Source organism: Tubulanus polymorphus, chromosome 2 (assembly GCF_964204645.1).
Source record: "Tubulanus polymorphus chromosome 2, tnTubPoly1.2, whole genome shotgun sequence".
Taxonomy (NCBI): Eukaryota; Metazoa; Nemertea; class Palaeonemertea; order Tubulaniformes; family Tubulanidae; genus Tubulanus; species Tubulanus polymorphus.
In genome coordinates this window covers 2,198,475-2,222,880 of record NC_134026.1, presented here as the reverse complement: position 1 = coordinate 2,222,880, position 24,406 = coordinate 2,198,475, and the positions used below count along the sequence as shown (strand labels likewise).

Here is a 24,406-nt window from a genome sequence, read left to right as displayed (position 1 = left end):
CCTTACAAACCCACCACACCTGCCGGGAGCGAGACAGGGGGTTTGATTTTGTAAATCAGAAATCAAAGTACAGTTGTCTTATCGGCGGTCGATTTTACAGAAATTTTATTTTGAATAGAAACTGTGTGCATAATTAGGAATTTCGGTACCGGTTCATGTAAAGAATCTCCTAACCAGCCTGAACCGGCAAGCGAGTGATTCGGGTTAATTATGTTGTCTGCCTGATTTGATACATCGAGATTTTGGAAATAAATATACCGGTTTAAATTACAAGGTTGAAGATAATTTTGTCCATTTTCGAATTGTTGCTTGGTTGTTTTCCACGTGTATTACGTAGTGTAAATAGGTACCTAGCTGTGTACGCAGATCGTGCGCTCTAGCACCCTTTCCTCAAAAAGGACACTTTCATTGACGCAAAAGGGCAGTTTCCATGCATAAGATGGAACCAGAAAGGGCCATTTTATATGAAATAACCCCCACACTTTAAATCCTGCCTACGGGCTTGATATGTCAGATTGGTGCTATAACCAAAATTATCAATTGATTGTGTCAGTGGACCGTTAGAATGCGGAATCGATTCATTTTATTTTTTTATGTACCTCCGTTCTAAGTCGACGACTATTGCAAAGTACAGAAAGATATGACGTCAGAATGTGAGAAGCCAAATGGAGACTAATAAGAGATAGGTTAAGAAATTCGCCATATAAAAATAACTATTCATATATATGTTATTAGTGAAGGACTCAAATTTTCACATTTTTATCGCCATAACGCACACTCTAGTGCTGCCATCGCACCATTGTCAAATACTTCCTGAATGTTTGCCATATAGTAATAAATAAAGGGATGACATCAGATGGCGGGGTGAACAGATACAAGGATCATCTCTTACGTGAGACTTGTTGCTCATGTAAACATGTTATCACAGTTCCTGTAATGCAGCTATGATGATGTACTCCCGTATTTACTCGTTTGGTAAGTATTTATCATTCGATTCTTACAAAGATAATAATTGAAAAGAGAAGAATCTGAATAATGATACATGTACATGGTTTTTGGAGCATTTAGCTGAACGACAGAAATCGAAATTCTTTTTCATTTTTGAAAACGCCTACGCGCGCATAACGAACCCAAACGCGTGTTTACTTTTGTTATCACACGAAGCTATGAGTATTTTGTGAGTTAGCTTAACAATACACGTCTCAGCATTTATAATGGTATATTGTTTGGCAATGCGTCGGTCAGAAGTGCATTGAAGCCATAACTATGAAAATGGAAAGATCTTATTTAATCTTACGTTCAACAACACACTGCTGTTGGTTGACGCTGGGTGATAACTATAGTACCGATGCCGTTCTTGGTAAAAACGATACGACTGACAATTTTCCGCATTATCTTCTAGAACCCTAACACCCTAACAATGTGGAAAACGTTTTGCTTCTTGATCGTAGCAATTAGCAGAATTCACTTGATTTATAGCAGTAAGTAACATTTTGAAATAACCGATTTCGAACGAAACAAACCGGTATTTTGCAAGATTTTGAATTTCTCATCAAATTTCCGCAGCCAAGACTAAGTGTTCGCGAGATCATCGGTTTGACATCGACTGTAACGTTTTTGAGTATAAATGGATGGAATGCTGGTGGAAGCATCTCCAAAATGTCACTTGTTTCCGGAACGTTCGACCGAAAATGTGGTACACTGATCAAAAGGAAAATGTTGAAACAGGGTGAGTGAGCATTACACATAGAATCTTATACGTAGAATCCCTAATTGCACAAACATTTAAGAAGGAACAGTTTCCTGGGGAGAAGTAAGCTTTTTAGTTCAGTTTAGGACCGGTATTTGCTCTGCAACGAGGCATTTTCTTGGTTAGGGGCATACTCGTTGGTGTTATGCGAAAATATCCGATCGCAAAACTACGTAAACCACATTACCGGTCAGCATTTTCTGGCATTTCCTGGGCAGATTGGTCCACGTCTAAAATTTGGTCTTCTTTTGCACTGTATCTGCTGTCTTTTTTAGAGAGTGGAAATTCATCACGAGATTTGATAAAGTTGACGAATACGACGAACAGACCCGCATTTGGAAGTGGCCACAAGGAGACTATTTGAACCAGCACGTACATTTCGTTTATGCACCTAAATACCGTCTTAAAGTCGTACTTAGAAAAGTCGAGTGTGGGTGTCAGAAACACAAGCAGATGGAAATTACCCTTTCCAAATATTGTGGGTGAAAATGAAGAAACGATTTAATCGTGGCTGAAATTGAATCATTTCAGTAACCTCAATATTGTATCATTTCAGTAACCGTTGGTCCCGTTCAATTTCTAAATTCGACTGGACCGCTGAACAGTACTGCAGTGGAATTGTCATGGGATAAGCTTGTTTTAAGAGATACAACACTCATCTATTCTATCGCATATCGGTGTACTTCCACATTTTGCACGAGAAGGGTAATTGTTAAGCCATTTCCTTCCTGACAAATCGTTTTCACTCAATTAAAAACAAAGAGTATATTTCATTCACAGTTCGAAACTTTGGAGGTATCAGATGTGACGTCATTAGACATATTAGGGCTGACCCCATTCGCGACGTATACATTTTCAGTTCGTGTAAGGGCCAAGGGAAGCAAATACGGTTTCAGCGAGGAAAGTTCTGTTTCAATACATATGCCGTCTGATGGTGAGTTGCGATGAATGGTTCTAATTCACGATCCAGTCTCGGTTTCACACTGTTAAGCTACTCTTTGTTTCATATTTCCTAAGTTCCTGCAGCAAACCCTGAAATCGTCGAAGGCGGATTTTATCTCATACCACCGAAAACGGATTTGCAATTTTATACTTTAGAAGTTTATTGGAAGGTTTGATTTCTTCTAGTTTTTTCTTTGTAAAAAAAATTTATATATATTTTATATATATATATATATATATATATATATATATATATATATATATATATATATATATATATATATATATATATATATATATATATATATATATATATATATATATATATATATATATATATATATATATATATATATATATATATATATATATATATATATATATATATATATATATATATATATATATATATATATATATATATATATATATATATATATATATATATATATATATATATATATATATATATATATATATATATATATATATATATATATATATATCAAAAAAATACGTTATGTATAATTTTCAGCCGATCCCCATTATTCAAAGACAGAGCGATAAGTACGAGGTTAAAGCTGCTATAATTCCCGATGTTCGTCCTCGCAAATTCATCGCGGAGATTTTGCCCGTCAAATTAACCTGGTCATACCGACAATTCCATCTGAGTCGAGATGGAACGCACACGATACAAATTTGGTCGGAAACTGATGTTGGTCTTAACAAATCGCTATTACCTGCAGAAATCTCGAATTTATCATTATCGAGATTAAGATCGTGTAAGTTTGCTTCCGAATTTACAGAATGCATATCATTGATCTCGATCATTTTCTTATCAAGAGTTCGTAATATTTACTTCAGTGCCTCAACATCCTGAACATTTTCGGGCAATTCGATTATTATACAAAAGAACGGTTCTGGTGAAATGGGATAGATGCTGGCATGCTGATTCTATCACCGTTTATTGGTGCAAAAATGTCCATGCATTCGGAGGCAAACAGTGTCGGGTAAAGAGATACATGTTCGTTTTCGTTTGACTGAGACCTGACTTATTTCTAATGTATTTGAGGTTTTTGCAGGATCAGTTGAAGCACAAACACCTCCCAGGAAATTCAACTGAATTGACGCTAGACTTCACTAATGAGAAATTATGCGACAAAACTATATTTGCTATCGGCGTAAAATCTAAGAATCTTTACAGCGGAATTCACTGGTCGAGGTGCCTATACAAGCAGCAAGGAGGTGCGCATTTTGATACGTCATTTAAACATTTAAGAAAAAACCGCTTCAAACATAAGGTTGAACGTATTTGCCTATAAATTTTTTAGTTCCCGTCATCGGTCCCATTGTGGAGATACAAGCATTTTGGCAGTCGGCTATCTTATCTGTAGTTCATCAAAACTGTTCAATGGAAGTGGGATACATTGAACGATACATCATTGTAGTATCTCCGAATAATGCAACGGGAGGTAGGCGGCATGATCCCCGGTGTCTAGACCTGTTCTCCGTACAAAATTAACAACGCATTTATTCATTTTTCTGAATAAAACTCATTGTAGGTGTCAATGAAAAGAAAGAAACGATTTACGCTCAAAACCCGACACTGATAATCGATAACCTCGATATAGCTACGCAATATCGGGTTAAGATCTTTGCGATGACGTCTGCTGGTAAAACGGGACCGACCCGTGAAATGATATTTTGCACAAAAAGTAAGCCATTATTTCATTCTATTTATAAAACATGATTGGCCTCATATCAAATCACATTTTCAATTTATAACTTGATGAGAATAATTTCTTTTCTAAATTAGATGTTTAATGACATCCATTGTTAACGGCCGGTGTAATGGTTATCAAATTATGTTCCTCTTCCTCGTTTATTCACCCATCTCGTCCAGGGTCCGGTAGAGTTAAAATGGATTTGGGATTCATCCTTCCCGAACAACTCGGCCCTGGATCTGTTTAATAATGCGAAGGAGACGTAGATCTGTTCATTCAAGCGTTCACGATATTTTCATCATAAACTATTTCAGCCAAGATATCAGTAAGCACGGAATGTGCAGGTTTGTAGAAAAAATATCCCTAACATGTATTCACTGGTCAATAGTTTATCTCGCTATAAATTTGGTTTCTGCAGTGAGACTGAGTTATGCTAATCGCTTATTGTTGTGGTGGAATGTTTACTTTTACGGTGGTGAGATTAATCAAGGAGAACTTGTTTTGGAGAGGGACATGTTCTCAAATATTTAGATACGTTCTCCCCAAACGAGGTCTCCTCTGTTACATTTATAGTGCCTTTGCTTCGCATTAGGTGATGGTGGCTTTTTCTATGAATGGAGTTGCATTATCTCCTAGTATTTACACTTTGAAAACGGCCTTCACTTATAATATGTAAATTTATAAAGTGAAGTTGCAGTCATTGTATCAAACTTTTTAACTGCATGAATGCATTACTCAATTATATGTAAACCATTGTTCGTGCAATATATTAGAAAAATATCTTCGCCAACCGGTACATTGGTATTTCATTTTCTTTCAGGCCTGTCGCTGGTCTACATAATCATTATTATCATTGGTTGTGTGTTAGTATGCGCCATAGCTAACGTTACGATTGTCTAGTAAGTACAACGACCAAAATTGAAAAAAAAAACTATTTATTTTTGACATCGGTAAAACTTCCGTAGTATAACAATCAAACCACTCTGAAATGCATTAAAATAAGTGTAATCAAATAAGAAGACAAAGTAGTCGTAATGTATTTCGATAGAATATCTTTTTTATTACCAATAGTAACATGTATCCCATTTATTTTGAATTTATTTCCCATTTTATAATTTTAACTATCAAATCACGAAGTTTCTGACCAACAATAACTAGAAAATTAATCAACAACAACGACTTTTTCAAAAGTTGATGAGATTTTTTAGATAATTCTCCAGCGGACAATATGTATATATAATGAATGGAAATACGAAATAGGTCGATCTTTTGTTAGATGTTTTTCAATAAACGGGATGAGGAAGAAATTTCAAATTTCATGTACGTGGAATTGATACAGCACAGATGTTCACCTATTTTGCTCGCATTTTACGATTTTAATGTATATTTCCACACGCAACACCAGTTTACACTCTACCTCTCTTTTTCATTTCCTTTTTTAAGTAAACGAACAGCTTTGTTTGAAACTACATGTATATAAAGAATATATCCCATGTATATAATGTATATATATCCCATGAATTGGACAAGTCCAAAACTGACTAAACGCTTTAGTACGTTAAACTTCACGGGCAAACGATTCAAATAATGATATGAAACATTCTCTGGGAATTTCCCGGATCACGTTTGACTTCTGATGAATACAAAACCGGGTCTTTTGTCCAGTGGTCTCCTGACTTAGTGGTTGACACACTTTCGGCAGGTGACATTTTAAAGAGGCATGCTGGCTGTATTGTATTGGAGCGTGCGATCGTGTCATTGCACTGTTTCTTAATAATAATAAACCATCTTAAATAGAACAAAATCTAGACCCTTCGTGGCCTTCATTTGCTTGTAAGTTTCCAAGAATCTCCTTTTCTGAATTCGTAGGCAGATGAAAAATAAATAGATTATGTAACGTCGTATCTTTTTATGAGTTTGGGGCCTGAACGCCATAACAACCGTCGTAGCCCTTTTCTCCATGAATAGTTTGCAAACAGAGTTCCAAATAGAACCCTTTGAGGTCAGACGGGACTTTTGGGTCTGAACCCATTTAACCCACAATAAGTTGATTATCAAAAGAATAAATTCCAACCTACTACTTTAAAAAAATGCATAACTATGTTTTCTAACATTTCCAATTCATCAAATTGTTTTCTGATGATTGACTAGGATGTGGTCACCATGGAAACATGATGTGACAAAACCTGTGAAAAAAATCCTGTCGGGACTTTTAAGTCCAACCACGTATAACTCCTATATACGCAATGGGACCTAAAAGTCCCTACAGGGGTTTGAAGATACTGTTATTTGCAAATGATTTCAGGTGGTTTTGGCAAGATATCTGTCTTGACCTTGTCAGGAAGTAAGGGTGAATTTTCAGATTTTTCGACTTCCGGTTGCCATAGCAACCATGGGATTTGATGAATTCAATTTTTTTCACCCGAAATGTTTAAGTTGCTATATAACCAAGTTCATAATAGCATAAATACAATGTTTCTCCATGGTTAGAGTTACTCGGACTTTAAAGGATATTGTTCCTTTCTAGTTTTATGTGGACGTTATCGAAAAATAGAAACACAAAGAAACAAGTAAACGATATCGAGGTGAATATATACTCTAAATTTAGCTCATAATTAATCATTCTCCGGTCCAGTTTGGCTGATTCCATCAGAACTGCCATCAATGCTACCGTAGGTGAATGAGCCTCCTCATAAATAGCGAAAGCTCGTGCGTCAAATAAAATGCTCAAGCTTACATATAGTACTACTCGTCGTGTTGTAAACTATATTTCGTGTTATTGTTAATACATTTTCGTTTGTAATTTAAGGAACCAGCGCAGAATGGTTATAGCGATAACAGCAAAGAAAAAGATACATTTCCGAATTACCTACCGATGAATGGCAAACAACCGACCGATCCTAGGGACGAGGAATGTGTTAATACTTGCGTTCGCCTTTCGTCCGAAAGTCAACCTACAATATATCGTTCTAATTCCAACCATACTATCGACGATTTCTTACGAAACGACGCCCTCATGACCCTATATGTCGACGGTGGAGACGATCTGCGTGAGGTTTTCTTACCGACCAGTAACGACTCGACCATCACTACAACGGAAAATGGCCGATCAAGAATTCGATCGGCTGATTCAGGCTGGAACACGAACTCTTCGAACAGTAGCAGCGATTGTTCAATGAATTCTGACACAGCTACTGTAAAACTGACCGGTTATCGGGCAAAGGTCAATTCAGATGAAAATCCGTCATCGACATCTTCATCCTCTGCATCCTCAACAGCATCGTCATCGTCATCATCATCATCATCATCATCATCATCATCAACAACATCATCGTCCTCGTCCAGTAGTGGATACAGCGCATCTTCAGCAGACTCTTGTGACGTTGTTGTTGTTGATGGATATAAGAGTAAGAATCTGGTTGATAATTTTAACTGTATAAGGGATCGGGATGATATGAATAATACAATCAAACTGAAACGTTCAGTATCGCATGATAGTAATTGTAGTTCCAGAATGCCTGTCGTTATGGAAGAATCGGTTGTCTAGGGACCAATAGTCCAGGCTCCAAGACTCAAAAATTGGAATTTCGCTTACCTGGAATACCTCAAAGCCCAAATTTCCATTGAAGAAAGATAAGATTCTCAAGCTTATTTGGGCAGATTTGTTACCCTGGAAACATGAGCCGGGCCGAGATATTGCGGTCTACAATGTATACGGGGCTAGAATGCCTAAAATCACTTCCCTTAATACAGATTCCTGGAGCTTGCCCATAGGACTAAACACTGTTTGGATTTGATTTCTTCTTGGAGCAATCATTAGATTACTGTTTGACTACTGTTAATGATTTCACCTTCTCTTAATGAATCTCATATCTGTAGAAACTCCATCAGCTTTGTATTTTGCATACGAACTATATTTTACACTCGAGAAAACACGATGATACGTGATCAGATTCTTGTATATATTTTTGTATATAGCAGTCCACAAGCTGAAGAAAATTAAACCTTTACAACCTTATTTTTCATTTAAAATCGATTCATTTATTCAGATGAGAAAATATACATGATGTCATGATAATAAAATACCAAGAAATGAAGAAAATTGATGACATTTGAAACATAAATTGTTACGTAAACGACCACGAATTGTAACTAAATTCACGTGTCGACTTTCCTTGTAAATTAGCTCACTATACCGGTATATGTAAATATCCAAAAACCGATGAAGACTGTGTTACTTGTGTTATTGTACTAGGCTCCATCTGCATACACCAGAAGGGATTACTTTGAATTCTTTTTAAATCATAATACGACGCAGTTCGAGTTTTCTCTAACAATCACGTTATACGGAACATAAATTTCACATAGGTAAAAGAAAAAGTGCATATTTAACAAGTACATGTAAATATTTACAAATATGAATCTCAAAATTATCATAAATTACAACGTAAATGCCGCATGTTAATTACAACAAAAACAAACTGACGTTTTCACATGCTTCTTTCATACAATTATCTTTTTGATGTAAATGTATTTGGTTTATGCAATAAATCAGTATATTAAGTAAGAATTAATTTCTGTTGTCACTCGAATGTGTGAATGACGTAAATCTTTGAAAATGTTAACTGGCAAATAACATTAGTTTTTGAGCAATATATACATAACCCATTTTATCACAACACTGTACAATATGTTTGCCCTGCGCAGTGACACTATGAAAACCCATATAAAGCCTCCTCCTTAGACAGAGATTCGAACATAATGACATCGAGACTGCCGCGGCCCGAAATTTTGCGCCGAGGCTGCCGCCTGTACTAGCGATGCCATCAGGTTCGAATCCCTGTGAGCATAAAGGTCCCCTTTTTCCAACGCCAGTGAAACATACCGCTGCCACTTACAGGATTCGAACCCTTAAATCGTCCGGAATGACGATAACAGATCGCCAAGAACCGATAGCACGAACCACTCCGCTAACAAACGCGTATTCGAGTTCACAGAAACAGCGATAAAATATACCATATATATATATATAATCTAGAATGACTAGTTTATAAAGTAAGATCATTGATATTTTAAAATTCGCGGTAAGATCGCGTAAGTATCCCATACTACGATGACGATACTAAAACCAGCCATTTCTAACATGACGTTTGTGCAGTCAGTCTTGCTGCCGTTTGTGCTAATAATTCAACTCAATTTCCAACCGTCTACAGCACAAGCGATTCTCAATGGTTTAAAAGACTTATTATAAGAAGTGGAAATAAACACAGCAGCTGTGACCGATGAACGCTTGCACCGGCTACAGGAGCTATTCGGTAGTTCTTTTCGGGAGGACATTTCAACCACGTGGGATTCGACGGTCTCGGATAACCGGGAAATACTTTCATTTTCAAATCGTTGAATTTATAATATTCTCTGTCTTTAAAGAAATACGTTTCTTCTGAAATATAAGAGAGAATAATCTGTAAGAGACAGGTACGAATATGACGGAAAGTTCGACCTTTTCCTGAACACCTCAAGAGGTTCCCGCGAATAACGGCTATAACTAGACCAGGATTTAGAACCACAATTGTGAATCAAAATTTGACTATATTCAGAGGTTTTAAAACATCGAAAATAAACGTAACCATAACTCACAGCTGGTGGGCGCAGGAAAACCCGGTTAGTGCTAACCGTGGTTTATAGTACACTGTGGTTAGGCATAAATGGGCGCAGGAAAACGCTGTTAGCTGACCATTGTCTCCGTGTAGCCTCTTATTTCAAGCTGGTTAGAGTAACCACGGATAAGCCACTAACCACGGTTAGGTCAACAGGAATTTTCCTGCGCCCGCCCCTGGATCTTGATTCCTTATACATGTAGTTCTAAATATGTAATTATGAAATGTAATTATGTATTTTTTCAATATACACGTACGGTACTTACCATTCCAAGACTGGAATGCCGCACTGACTGGAACCGGGACTCCTTCCCACATTGTTATATCGCGAGGGTAATCGTAGTCCATCTGATTCTGATGCTCGTTGAATCTCCAGTACATGTCTCCGCTCATAAAGTAAGTTTTATGGTTATGACCCCAGACAAAAGCTGCATCGACCCTCTCGATATTATGCGGTAAGCCCAATTCAGTAACTGGTCTCCCTTCTGGTGGGAATCCTGCCTCGGCGTGATTACTTTCAAACACCCAATATTTATTTCCTGCAAAACAATCGATATCAATAAATCAAGAAACTGTATTTAGAGTCAAGAATCCACGTGAATGAAATTAAAAAAAATTCATTTTACCCAACGTCGACCAAGCTTTATCGAGTTGATTATTGTTTACCTTTGAAGAATATAATTCGTCCATCAGTTTGTCGTTCATAAACGGCATCTACACCATCGATATCAGCGCGTAAACCGTACCAGAAATGCGTTATTCTCATTGGATAACCGGTCATCAGTTGGAAATCTTTATCCACTCGAGAAAACCACTGAAATTAAACCGACCAGATGTAATCAAAGATTTAGAAATACTGTTAAATCTGTTACGTTATTGTGATACTTCTCGTTGTAACCGTGGTATTTTCTATAATAAAAAATTTGACTCTTAAATATTTCCATGAACTCAATCAAACCAAAGTTAAGAATATTTTCCAGAATGCGATAGTTCTATACATATTGCACCTGTGCAATAACTTAATAATAAAATAGAAAGCCGGTATCAATAAGATTTTTTCCGATAGAAGATTTTTCTAATACCGGTAATACGTTCTATCCCTCATATAGATCTATTTGTGTGCGGATATCTAGTTATTCTGGTATGTTTATTTCGAAATGCGTACAAAAACGTTTCATGAAAAAATCCGATAGCTAGATATCAAAACATAACTGCGGTATGACATGCGTTTATCTATATGATAAGTTACTGGTCTACCAAAGCGATTTGTCACGGCATCTTCTTACGCGATACTGACTCAGTTCCAGTGAGGAAGTGTAACATTATCAAAAATATAAATGTTATATCACTGATAAGTTGATATGTTGTCATCAATAATGAGACCCTGTGCTACGAACCTTCCCAGTGAAAATGAATAGTTCTCCTCTTATTATTGATATCGCGTCGTACGAAGATTTACAAGGATCGGGTTTGTCACTATCTGGATTGAAGTAGGTCGGTTCATCTCGGGCTGGTTCGGTTGTTGGGTCCGATGCCGTTACGGTCGTCGTGGTTGTCGTTTGGTCGCCTGGAATACCTGGCGAAGAAATTCAGATCAGATGAAACTATATTTTACGTCACCGTTAATTCACAAAGATAATTTCGACATATCAGTTTTATTCATTTCATGCTAGTGAATATGGAAAATCGACGTCTTTCATGCATAGTCTTAGTTTCTTGTTTATCACAATAGAGTAGAGTACAAATCGATATGATTATTTACGCTATAGAATACGTCGATTGTTATTCATCGCATCAAATAAAAAGAATAATTGGGGAAAAAAGGTTGAATTACGATGTGAAAACCTTCGAACTTTACGAAATCAGCAAATCATTAATAATTACATTCATTCACAAGCGAAAAGGTCATTTCAACAGTTCTTTCAACTATACAGCATTAATATAAGATTCAGATCAAAGATTTTACGAGTTTACTCGGCATATATAAATAACCGTTGTATCAATGCTAATTCGATTCGGGTGGCGCAATCTTGGATTTCCGGAACAATTCTAATTTCCATGGAAATTCTTTCGCGACTAAAAGATTTTAGGGTCAGAAATCCCCAATTTTTCTAGTACATCTTTTAGGCGATATATCGAAGAAAGAAATATGTATTTTTGGTTAATGATAGATAATTTTTCAAGTAATTTTCTCATACAAAATTTCGTATATGGTACTTTTTATCCTGGGAGAAAAAATTATTAATAAATCACCGGTACGTCCGCAGAAAGAGTGATTGATTGCACTTTCATTATAACATTTAAAATACGAAATCTACATTGACTCAATGATTAAATAACTGTGTGATTATTGACTCAATGATTAAATAACTGTGTGATTATACATACACACGTTCCTTGCGAAGAAAAAGCCGCGCGTCAGAACCAGAGAAGAAGCTCAAACGACACACTAGTTTACGGTGGTTCCTGCGCCAAAATTAATAATTTCGTAATAAAAATAATGTAATAATTTCAAGACTCAAAATGTTAACTACAGCTAAAGCCACAACTCGATCGCCATCTAACATATAATAAATAACAATAATTCCTTTACAACGAGAAAAGTCCAAACCATTGAAATCGAGGGGTGGATCCGGGCACTTCTGTTTATCGTGTTCAGACAACGAATTCCCATCGGTTTGTAGTTAATGTTAACGACTTCGTAGCGTTTTTACGAGCATTCGTTTTTTGCGATCGATTTGCTCCGATTTTGCGATCGAATCGAACACGTTCGTAAAAATAACGATGGTTCAGGTTGATCACATGACATAAGCATGGCGACGTTGAGCGAAAGCTTATATCTTTATATTTCAACTACCCGGTGCCGCCATCTTCGAGTTGGTCGATCGGAAAAATCGATCGCAAAACTCGTGTAAAATCGGTTACTCGTAAAAACCCCTCATGATACCGACGATTTGGTTTTATTGAACAAGTCATTTCGGGATTCACCCCTGCAAATATCAGTGTTTAATGCTGGTTAATATACCTCTGTTATGACCACCATCCTCATCGATAGGAATTTCCGTGGGAAGGGGATTCAGGGGGTCATATGGTTTAATATTACCTGCAAATTCAAAATCTACGTTTAAGTCAATCAAAAACCTTTGTTTTTGATACAATACATACTAAGGCCTTTCTTAATTACTTGGAGTACGGATCCACCGCCCAGAATTCGGCAAAAATTATTCGGCATCAAATTTAAAAAAAAGAAACTTTCTTAAATTCCCCTTCATGTTTTCATCATAATTTTTCAATGAAGAAAATCTTTTTTTGTCCGTCTGGTAAAAGTTATGATCATCTTGATATTCATTCTTATGATTTGCAAAAAAGTTAAGCTTTTTCCACTTCTATCATTTGAAAAAAAATTCATCACAATTTTCACACCTCTTTATTTTTTTCTGCAGTCCTTCCGAGGTTTAACGAGGAAAATATTCAAATGATATAAACCTTTTAATTCTTCCCCGTTCCCTTCCATTTCAAAACGCCTGTAATAAAACATTTCTTCATTTCTATTTTTCCCCTTCGTCCTCCCACTTTTCCTTTCTTGAAAAAACTCGTACTCCAAGTAATCTAAAAACGGTTATCTAGATCTATCAGTGTCTACAAAATATCAAAGTGCTATAAATACATCATAACTATTCTGGACCTGGTATTTTGTATTGACGTATGTTTTTACGCATCTTTCGTTTGAAATAACAATCAGCAATTCCGTAATACGTGCATAATTATAAGATGTTACTTTTTTAGCAAACTAGCATCTGAACGTACGTAGTAATAAATTTTTTCACAACAGATTTAAAGGTTTTCTGTTTTTTTTTACCATAAAGTGATTGGATTCCGTGTATATCGTCAGTGCCAAGTTGGATTGATTTCGACCAACCCTGATACCACGGGTACATCATTGAACCGACGACAGATGAATGCGTTAAACCAAGAGCGTGTCCGAACTCGTGTGCAGCAACTGATACCAAATTCATTCCTTCTACAAAAACCACATCGAATATCGAGGTTTCATATTTGCCAGATAGAAGCGTGTGAACAATTATTTCAGGTTTCTTTACCGGCGACGGAGTTTGTCAAATAAAATTAAGGGTTTCTCTATATTTTGTTGTACAAACTTGTTTTTGAAAACAATTTTTATGTCAATAACGGTATATCTTGAATGGCAGTTCTATCTATCATTATTCTGTCAGATAGGATGGGAATATACAAACCTTTCGCTGAAGTACTGATCGTCCATGTTTCATCGTCGTCAAAATGAGTATCCCCGCCTCGTCTGTCCCCGGGGAAAAAAGCGTGGGCCAAAACTCGACCTGAAATATCAGATGAATACGATGAAATTCACTTAGAAAACCAGGATCCAGAAGTGAGTTAAAGTTAACTCTGAATAACAATCAGTTTGTGGAACTGGGTCCTGAGTATATATTTGATAGTTGAGCATATATTTTCATTACATCGAGAAATCTCTCTGTAAATGAGTGAATGGAGATAGAACTTTTTAAACTTGTCGGTTATAGTTTTCTTACCAGGTCCATCGAATGGATAACCATCATCGTGGTAGCGTTTAGCGAATCGTATGTGTATATCAGCCTCACCAGCACCTGTTATTTCAGTAAATGTTAAAGGCGTGACGTCACTCCAGATTTTAAAAGCGTCCGAGAACGCTCGCTGTATATCCTCGATTTCTAGATCTTTACTGTGGTTAATAATACTGTAAAATAAAAAGATGGAAAGGGATGAATATTAGAGAGACATATATTACAATACAGCGCAATCTCGTTATAACGACCTTGGATATAACGATTTATCGGGGTAACAGGGTCCCAACAGATCATTTTCAAAATTTGAGGAAGCGTCTGCATCATTTGAATACATGATTTTGAGGTTATCGGGCCTACAGGGCCGTTAGCGGATGGGAAACATAGCCATGTATCAATAAGTTGTAGTGATCCTCGACTATTGCAAACCAAGATTCTCGTCCAAAATAGGACCATTTCAATAATTTCATAGTGGATATATATCGGTTATAACGAGCATATTTCTGGTCCGTGAAGTTCGTTGTAATGAGGATGCACGGCACTGTAGATACTTTTTCAGTCAGGCGTGAATGAGCCCCGGAATCCATTTACGATTGTACATTGGGCCAGGTTTTTTTTCAAAAACTTATCATAAAGAGTGAGAAAGGGCTGGATTCATGTGATCTAACAACCCATTAAAAGGGAGTTTACGAACATATTTTACGTATATGGAGAGTTGACGGGGGCGATCTAGTTCGTAGCGAGCTCACGATTCAGTTATAGGCTCCTGCGCGGTTCCTTTTGTTCTTTTGTTCGTTCTGTACGTTTATGATCGGCTGAAAGGTTTTCATAGTGTGATAAATCAGTGATGTTTTACGGAAACTCAGACAAGTGGAACTCGTTAATTAGGCGTCGATCTACGCTCGACTCGTTGGTCGCATCACCCCCACTGAATGCTAATCACAAAATCAATCTCACATCAAATCTCATTTTCCATCTTTGGATGAAAAATGCCTTTTCTTTGATAACGGTCAATGGAATGGTGTCAATTTTCGAAGTTACAAACTTTCATCTTAAATATTCGAATCATTACCGTAAGCGGAGTTAAGAACCGTAAACTCGGGGGCAAAAGAGATTTTTTTACGCGCTACTGCGAGCTTTCATGCTTTCAGGCCGAGTTGAAATCAGTACATTTCTCAACGTTACGAATAATATCTTGTTTATCTAATTACAACAACCGCTAGATTGATGTAACAAACTGATTGGCGATATAATATGAACCGATTATATTTTTATACTTTTTCCCCTTATATATTAATCGTTCAGCTGCCATGTAATGAAGTCAGCAAGCGACCTTGGCTCTTCTAGTGCGAATAGATAACGGCTGCATTTATTGACAATAAAGTCATCATTAATCTCGATTAGATATTAGAAGAAAATGTGCAAAATGGTCTAGATTTGTTACCGTGAAGCTTTAAAATCTTTGCTGTAATTCAAGATCAAACAAGGGAGTTTTATCCCCACGATATTTTCACGATAAATACAAAACAGATGAAAATATCGCACACAGACCTGTGTATATGTGCGTATATGACTTTTTTCTCATTACTTTTTGCGAATGTTGCTGCAGGACCTTCGGTCGGGATTGGTGCTTTACGACAATGACACCAGGGGTCAAATCTAAGGTTGAATATCATGCAGTAAAAACAACAGTTCGTGTTTTCTTTCAAAATAAATCATTTATAGAGGAATGCGAGGGAGGTTTCCTGTTCACTGTTTGTATAGTATGGGTACTATTCACTGATGAAGCTAATTCGCACTGTTTCCCAGTGTCTCCGCGATTTATCTGTGAAAATTAATTCTCTAGATTATAACCAGCTGATGATTAAGAGAAATCATGTCAAAGCTATTATTTCTGATAAATTCGCGAAGAATCGTTTGGGTTCATAGTGTTTTTGCGGTCTGCAATGCTAGAATAGGCCTGGGAGGAGGTCTACTGTCTGAACTAAATATATACTTGTTTTTATTATTAACGCAGCAATTTGTCTGAAACGTTAATCATCACGATTGATTGTGAAAATTAGTCGTATTCAAACATCGCTAAAAAACCACGACGAAATATCACAGAACACGAATAATCACGAGTCATATTCGTATCAACTGGTGTAACATATCATAGGCACCAAATCTCTATATATTTCGTAGAAAAGAGGAACTTCGTGGAGGTGTAGTGGTTTGCCGCGTGTATCGTCGTTTGACATAGTTACCCATCACTTTACATCGGATGGTACGAAGAAGCCACCAAGGTCTGAGAAAATAGCGTAATATCGACTCATAACACCAGATCAGACTGAACTCGGAGCGCTGGCCGGCAGATCAATGATTTAATTGAGACACTGCTGTATATCGAAAAAATATTCCGCATAAAAGAGATTTTTGTTGAAAATTACACCATGTGAATGATTAATACGCGTTACCAATAGTAACCGATATAGCTGACTTGGCGGGAAACCGGAGTTCATTTCCGGTATTTTACGCGCCTTCGGCGAAGTTAGTTTAAAATTCTATAAAAGTAGGACTAATTACGAAGCGCGCCTTGGTGTTTCCTGTAGCGGAATTAGTATTCCATTGACGTACAGACTACTAATATTGAATACTTGTACAGTTACGCCATACGCACCGAAGTTAAAAACATATCACTTTTATCCGTCTATCTGTTTTATGACGCCGACGGGAGATTTGTGCGCGAGGTTTCTTCAGAAATTTACACCCTTGAAGCCGATCGACCATCGTCAAATGAGTCAGTCCGATATGAATAGTTATTACCCTATTATTTATAGACTCTATTGGAGGCTTATTCACAAGTTCACTAAACAAGCATTTGCCATTAACGGCCTTTAGAATTACACACTCGACCAAAAATGAAGACATCAAGTTCTCTATGGTAAACGAATGATGAAAAACTCCAGTTTGGAAATCGATTTGCTAATTCTATAATCACTACTAACATACGACCAGTTGAACTATGAATTTATATAGAAAATTGTTGAAAGCAGATTAAACTGTTTTTTCCAATATGTCTATTAGAATATCTTGAGACAATCATAGTCATCGTAGATGTTCATCGCACACTACCGAATATTAATATTGTAACTCCGTCAATATTATGGCGTTCGAGATTGCTCGCTTTTGCGAAGCTCATCAATACTAGTAAATTAAAAAAGCTTAGTCATATCGATAAAAGAATTATCTGACAATTACGCTATCAGAGAAACTGCAGACTTTTGCGGTAGACATATATCTGGACGAGTTTGGGAATGTGTATCGTCGTTTATCTATGTTCGGCAAGGACTGACTTAATGAGATATCCACTTTATGAAATTCAATATGATAATAGTCGATTGCTTGTGTCTCCGCTCGTCTCGACGCGCTATTGGCGAATTTCCAGTATCGCTCCAAACATTTCTCAAATCCGCGTTGTCCCGTGAGAAGTCGAACGCGAAACCAAGAAAACTCATTCAAGCAGGTTGTGATGAGAATAAAATTCGTAGACATCACCTCCAAGTTGAATGAGGATTCCGAGTGCGTAGTTTTCCACAATCCTCACATCAGATACATGTATTTATCGTCAACAGTTTGTCGATTTCTTTCGCGAGAATTCCCTCCGGACACAAATCCACCCGTTCCGTAAACAGCCCGAACGCTACAAGATTTCTGTCTTAGAAGAAAGAGAAACTTTGAAGAGCTAACAGGATGTGTATATACCCTGACTATTACCATTACTTATCCCTACCAGGTATGTTTATAAGATAAACGTCCGATAACGAACTTTCCCGCACTTAATACCGTCTGTTACTGAATTGGCGGCATCCCGGGAAAACATCCGTGGCTATGGCAACGCCTTATGGAATCAAACCCCAGTCAGTACTCGGGTGGTGGCACTGGCGTCCAGTTAAAGTGGAGGAGTTTTTATTTTTATCAACCGAGAAATTCCGTCACGAGGAGCCAACGAGCGGTGTATTCCAGCTCACGTCTTCATTAGGAAATGCTTTCACGCAAATTACAATCCCATCCGAACATAGTCAGGAGTAACACGTTTCAGGTCACGCCCAGACTATGAATGGGCTACATTGTAGTTCGAGCCCCATAAAAGACTTCATTTGTCAGTGTAAATCCCTTCTTAGACATGACATTTATGTTAGGGAAAAGCGTTTGTTTTGAAAAAGCGATTTTCATCACTTTATCCAAAAATTTGATGCTGAGGAAACCGTCGTTGGTTCTGTGAAATGAAACGACCGTGACACTGACTAATCTCAAGTTCAACCTGGTCATCCTCACTTGCCACGGTACGATTGCCTGAATCAAACCCTGGCAAGCTAGGATGACCAGGCATCGGATAGGGCTTAAACGTATAGTTTGTAAATAATATCGAATCATGAAACTACTGATGTGCGATAAATCGAGCGAAGATCACTTACCGATATGTGAGATGTTTTTTCGACCACTTGGTGCCGCTTGTGCTGTATCTCTTCCCTCGACGCCGGTGTCCGACGTGTCTTTTACGGTGTCCTATCCCGGACGATCCGATGATATCGGGTAGACCACAGCGCGATGCCTGCATCATCGATATGGTCTCCTGATCGATCTGTCCAGTTTGCTTAATATTGGCGTATTTTTGAAACGTTCGTATCGCAAATTTAAGATCGTCTTCGGAACGAAGGGCGCCTCCAATTTCTATTTCTTTGGTCGGTAGATATCCATACTTCATTAGATAATCCTGAAAGAATTGATATCAGAACATAACAACAGAATTTACTTGACGATCAAATCATTAATTTTATTCTATTTCTTTATTTTTGAATTATTTATCAAATCGACATTCTTTCATTCTAAACACGATACTCCGTGATTACTGAGATATGACAATAGCCCATATATCATATATTTTTATTTATTTCTGACGTAAATATACGACGCTGTTAGCTAATTAAATAAGCTAAGGTTTATATAGGACAATATTGTTCTTCGTGTAATAATCAGGCAACTATACTTTGACATTTCTATTATACATTCATCCATTACGCGACCCGTGATCATATATTACAATTAGGCCTTTGTGATTAAGCCATGCACATACTTTTCATTCGCAGTAAATCATGAAAGTTTAAAAAAAATGATTAAAACAATCGTAGACAGTAGAAGAAGATTGTTCGAACTATTTCAAGTGTTCGTTGGGTGAGTTGAACGAAAATAGAATTGGTATTGGTTTGTGTTTATGGAGAAGAAGATGAATTGTGCACCATATACTGTACGATTGGTTTGGTTGGTTGCGATCCCAACAGCCGACCTCCTCCGAAAAATTTTTGAAATTTGACAAAACATTCTATAGATAAGGAAATAGAGGCCTGCGCCAGCGGCACATCGACTCATATTCGAAATACACCAATATTCTAGACGCAAGCGATGTAGATAGAACTTGTGGAATATTTAACCCGAATCTGAGAATTACTCGGTCTTTCTCTGACTCCACTCGCTGCTACTTGACGGGACAATCTTCTACGACGATGGCACTTAGTTTATCATTTACTCATTGATGAAGCGCAGCATTACATCTATTAGGCGGTCTTTATACGGGATTTCACGGCCCAATTGCTTTCAGTATTTGAGAAACATCGAGAGTTAGTCATGTTGATAATATGAGACGATCATATACACCAGTATACTGCAATAATCTCCTATATCTCACGGCGTATATTTCATATCAGAATATTGCGGGTGTAATTTCATCGTTAATAACATGAAAAAAAATCTCTTTTTCAAATCTTTTTTTTTGTAGAAGCTTAACTCGAATATATATTTATAGATGCATAAATGTATCATCGGAAGTTTCAAAAGATGACCCGATCTTTCAAAAACACTAGGGCATTTCCGAGTATCACACAAGACTATTTTACCATGGCCATTACTCTTATAAAATTAGGGCGTAGATTTAACATTTTGATTGAATAATAGTACTATAACATTTAAACACTAAAGTTCTCTCGCGCATGTTAATACGGCATCCCGATGTTTACAGGGGAATAAATGGCATTTCTAGACGACTTAGGTATTCAAAGCACGATAATCTATTTCTATTGCGCGTTGCAAATCTCCAAGCCAAAGGGGCTCAAAACATAAACATGTTCGAGATCTTTCGAAAACAATCGCAAGATCGGAGTAAACAAGGGCTATAGAGCTCACCGATTTATTGTACGGAAGTTTGTTTGTTTGCATTGTGTCTACTGAATCCTTCACTGGACTGGATTTCGTTATTTTTGGGATTTCTAATAGCGGTTGAGGAGGTACATCATGCAGAGGAAAGTGGATGGAATGATCGCGGTGAACATCTGTTCCTCAATAGATAAACCCGCTCCACCCCCAGGTATCACTCCCAGTCATAAACATTCCTTATTATTACATACTAACTAATTAACCTGGCAGAATTCGGATGGCAACAACAGTGACCATCCTCTCCCAGATACCCTATACCTCCACCTCCATGGCTACCCAGTAAGACTATCCAAATCTATCCACGACAAAAACGAACAGTTGAACTTTTTGAACAAAATACCAAAATGCGATTCTTACATAAATAACGATACAATTATGATTTTAAGAGGATAAATATAAGCAAAATCATTGAGGTTTAAAGTAGCGATTTTCAATATACACGGCTTTACAACCAAACAGTCTACAAAATAGTCTGGTGTAAGATTGTCGCCTCTTCAGATGTGTTTCGTTTCTTACAGTAAATCTGTCCTTGTGGTAAATATATATAACAGGTATATAGTGCATCCTTGTGTTATTTTTTGCTATTTCACTCGCACGTGCGGCTACGTTGATGAATTACAAAGACAAAACTTACCAGACCATGAGCCTTGAAATTTTGGGGAACCATTAACTTTTCTGTCGTTCGTTGCTCATCTTTAGTTTTGTCGTGTACGATCTCCGAACTCGACAATGACGAATCAGCGACTATCACCCGCGTAATTATGATATTAATTAGGAATGTGAATGCGTATCGATACACCTTTGGTTTAAACATATTCAACGTATTTATCTATCACTATACAACCTGAAATCAAATTACAGAGATTTTAATTAGATACGCATGGAATTGGGGGCCACCTCCGGAGACTCATTTAGCATAAGCGTACGCGTGTAACCAGACACCGTATTACATATTGGTCATACATATTACAGATGAATCTTAACAAAGGAGTAGACCCGAGATCTAATTAATCTCTGTGGAGAATTCTTAAAATCGGATCGTCCGAGCAAAATCACGGCTGATGATGAATACGTAAAACATACAGTGGTTTCCATGTAAATAGACGGTAGATTTTTTTCTTTACGCTACTGAGAATAGCATGTAGTATAAATGTACCCCCTAGAATACAATTCGTTTTCTCCAGCACGAGTTTTACTCGGGGGATGAAGTTTTTATTGGCGGATATGACAAATAGTTTTATTGCGAGCATCATTTCCTGTTTCACAGCAGAGCAGAGGCTTTCTGAAAATCTATGATACATCGACAGAAATACACGAAATAAATGGCTAATTGCTATCCTTCCAAAAAACAATTCGTGACTGTGCTATCTAAATATCACACGTTCACGTGTATACATGTATTTTTAGTTTAACATTTTGTGTATAGGTTTGTACCTGACATATATGTTCAGTCCATTCCATGAATACCAGTTCATAATGGAATCTATTTTATATGTTAATCTCTCATGATTAATTACAAGTTAACCAAAAATAATGGTGTAAACAAACCAATATAAGTTCTATGATAAAAAGGGTTTACCTCAACGAATATTACACTAGTCCGATGTAAAAACTACATTCTATCGAGCGTAGAACTGTGAGTGTCTGTAGCGATGGAAAGATACGGAACAACTAGAGCCTCTCTAACTCTCTGGATGCCGCCGGTCGAGATAACCATCAGATCTGGAAACCGTCAAAGCCCAAACTTTACCGCGGCGTTCATATTTCCGGCACGCGATTTAAATCCTGATAAAAGAGCTGCGAAGATTTTCTGGCGGCCGATAATCGCTTTTGTTTTAAAGCGTAATTTGTGTTTGAAGCGTATAAGGAATGAATGAATCGAATAGCTCTGATATCTGTGTATTATTCACTCCAGCGCAACTGTTCTACACATGTGTGAAACACATCCTCTCTAAGTTTTTATCGTGATGTAATCATACCGCCCCCTAAAGGATCGTCTTGTTTATATATTACACGTCGATTAAGCTGTTTTGATGATTTAACGATTATCTTGGGACCTAACCTAAGCTTGCCTTAAGTATATCAAATTTGTAAATTTGTTAGGAATTGAATAGTTTACTTAATAATAATGTTTACTTAAAGATAAAGACGAGTTCGAGGCTACGTCTGCTACAATTAGTAAACTTTTCGGGAACAATGCGATTTAAATTTGATATCGTGTTTGGTAGCGTTTAATCCTATCGATAAATTTTCGATGGATCCAATACTATTGACTTAGCTTCTTTACATTGTGTATTTAGATTAAATCTTGATGATGGTTGAAACTTTATGACGCCGCTCCGCTCACTCAGGTATATTGTTGAGCGAGCCATGGCATTTTTGAATTAACTTCTTAGTTTATGTGCCGTATAGTGTCGTTAAAATGAATCTGGCGAAACAATTCTGTTCCTCTTCTCCGATTTTTCTCTCAATAAGACATATGTATTTTGTTATTTGGTTGACATCTCGAACGTTGGGCTTTATATGTTGGTCTCCATCACCTCATTACAACAAATCAGATATATGATTCATTCATCGGATGTAACATAGAATTTTGTCCCATGTAAGATGATTTGTTTTATTTCATACTGGATATAACGACTATCGGTTAATAACGAACATATTTTCTGATCCCGTGAAGTTCGCTGTAACAGGGTTCCACCAGTAAAATCACAATAAACCGTTAAGAGGGAAAGTCAGAAAGAAAAGCAGGCCGGCCATGTTTGAGCTGAACACATCTCTTTTAAGCTCGTGAACCTCTGCATCGAAAATTTCTTATTTTTCGTATGTCCCAAAGAAAATTTTCTTTAAAAAATGTTGTATCACGTCGGCCTACTCAGCTGCGGGTTGAATGCGCAATCGGCACAGTCTACTCATACGCCATCTAACGGAATACAAAGCAAAACCCGGAAGTATTGTTTGTTCTGCTTCATTGATTTGGGTTCCGGGGACTGTCAAATTTAATGTATTCACGGTGAATGTGGTTTAGATCGGGCATTAAATGCAGTTAAGTGTGTGAATCAAGAACGGGAAAGAGCTATTCATTTAACGGGACTCAATTTAGAGGGAACTTTCAAATGGAGGCAGAACGGTGAGTACTATTACTGACTGGCTGTATTATTTTTTCTTCCAGGCTTCCTTATTCCCAGATTCATTCCAGCTGCTGCCGATGAATCTTTTCTTATCTTGTTTCAGTTGTTCATGCAAATTTAATTTCCAGGTTTATAAATAAATTTTATAGTATAGGCTAGTTTTTCTACGTAATCGAAGTCAGTAACTAAAAGCCCCCAATTAGTCAAGGTGATTGCCGGACTCGCTGCCCAGACACGTCGTCCGAAACTAAACCTGTCTGGTTTAGTTTCACTGTGGGACATTTTCACAACACACTGGTTTGGCAACAGCGGCATCATATGGTATAAGCCCAGCCGATTTTAAAAGCTCACCACCAATGATAGGTAGGCTAACTAA

At 37.2% G+C, this 24,406-nt stretch overlaps 2 protein-coding genes across 2 annotated transcripts; one reads left to right on the top strand and one right to left on the bottom strand.

Annotated features, from left to right (window-relative positions):
• The first annotated feature begins 766 nt into the window (after nt 1–766).
• LOC141898915 (uncharacterized) lies at nt 767–8,973 on the top strand. The gene is made up of 16 exons (XM_074785062.1): nt 767–975; nt 1,403–1,481; nt 1,567–1,729; nt 2,026–2,228; nt 2,307–2,455; nt 2,531–2,684; nt 2,768–2,862; nt 3,228–3,474; nt 3,557–3,702; nt 3,775–3,937; nt 4,024–4,164; nt 4,255–4,407; nt 4,731–4,760; nt 5,237–5,315; nt 6,944–7,001; nt 7,226–8,973. Exons 2-16 carry the CDS (start codon nt 1,421–1,423, stop codon nt 7,961–7,963), a joined length of 2,580 nt encoding a protein of 859 aa, XP_074641163.1. The 5' UTR covers nt 767–975; nt 1,403–1,420; the 3' UTR covers nt 7,964–8,973.
• On the bottom strand, nt 8,911–22,638 carry LOC141898916 (matrix metalloproteinase-17-like). Its single transcript, XM_074785063.1, has 11 exons — nt 22,479–22,638; nt 21,534–21,743; nt 19,108–19,406; nt 14,639–14,823; nt 14,327–14,425; nt 13,933–14,091; nt 13,099–13,176; nt 11,471–11,649; nt 10,740–10,887; nt 10,340–10,612; nt 8,911–9,856 (listed from the first exon to the last, which is right to left on the bottom strand). Exons 2-11 carry the CDS (start codon nt 21,711–21,713, stop codon nt 9,642–9,644), a joined length of 1,815 nt encoding a protein of 604 aa, XP_074641164.1. The 5' UTR covers nt 21,714–21,743; nt 22,479–22,638; the 3' UTR covers nt 8,911–9,641.
• Between the last annotated feature and the right edge of the window lie 1,768 nt (nt 22,639–24,406).

Bases quoted from the DNA above. Each gene is read 5' to 3' on its own strand.
- LOC141898916 (XM_074785063.1), bottom strand. From the start codon at position 21,713: ATGTTTAAACCAAAGGTGTATCGATACGCATTCACATTCCTAATTAAT. The intron at 19,407-21,533 runs GTAAGTTTTGTC...CAATTCTTTCAG, and splicing joins ATTTCAAGGCTCATGGTCTG to GATTATCTAATGAAGTATGG. The intron at 14,426-14,638 runs GTAAGAAAACTA...CTGATATTTCAG, and splicing joins TTATCCATTCGATGGACCTG to GTCGAGTTTTGGCCCACGCT.
- LOC141898915 (XM_074785062.1), top strand. From the start codon at position 1,421: ATGTGGAAAACGTTTTGCTTCTTGATCGTAGCAATTAGCAGAATTCAC. The intron at 2,863-3,227 runs GTTTGATTTCTT...TATAATTTTCAG, and splicing joins CTTTAGAAGTTTATTGGAAG to CCGATCCCCATTATTCAAAG. The intron at 3,475-3,556 runs GTAAGTTTGCTT...TATTTACTTCAG, and splicing joins ATTATCGAGATTAAGATCGT to TGCCTCAACATCCTGAACAT.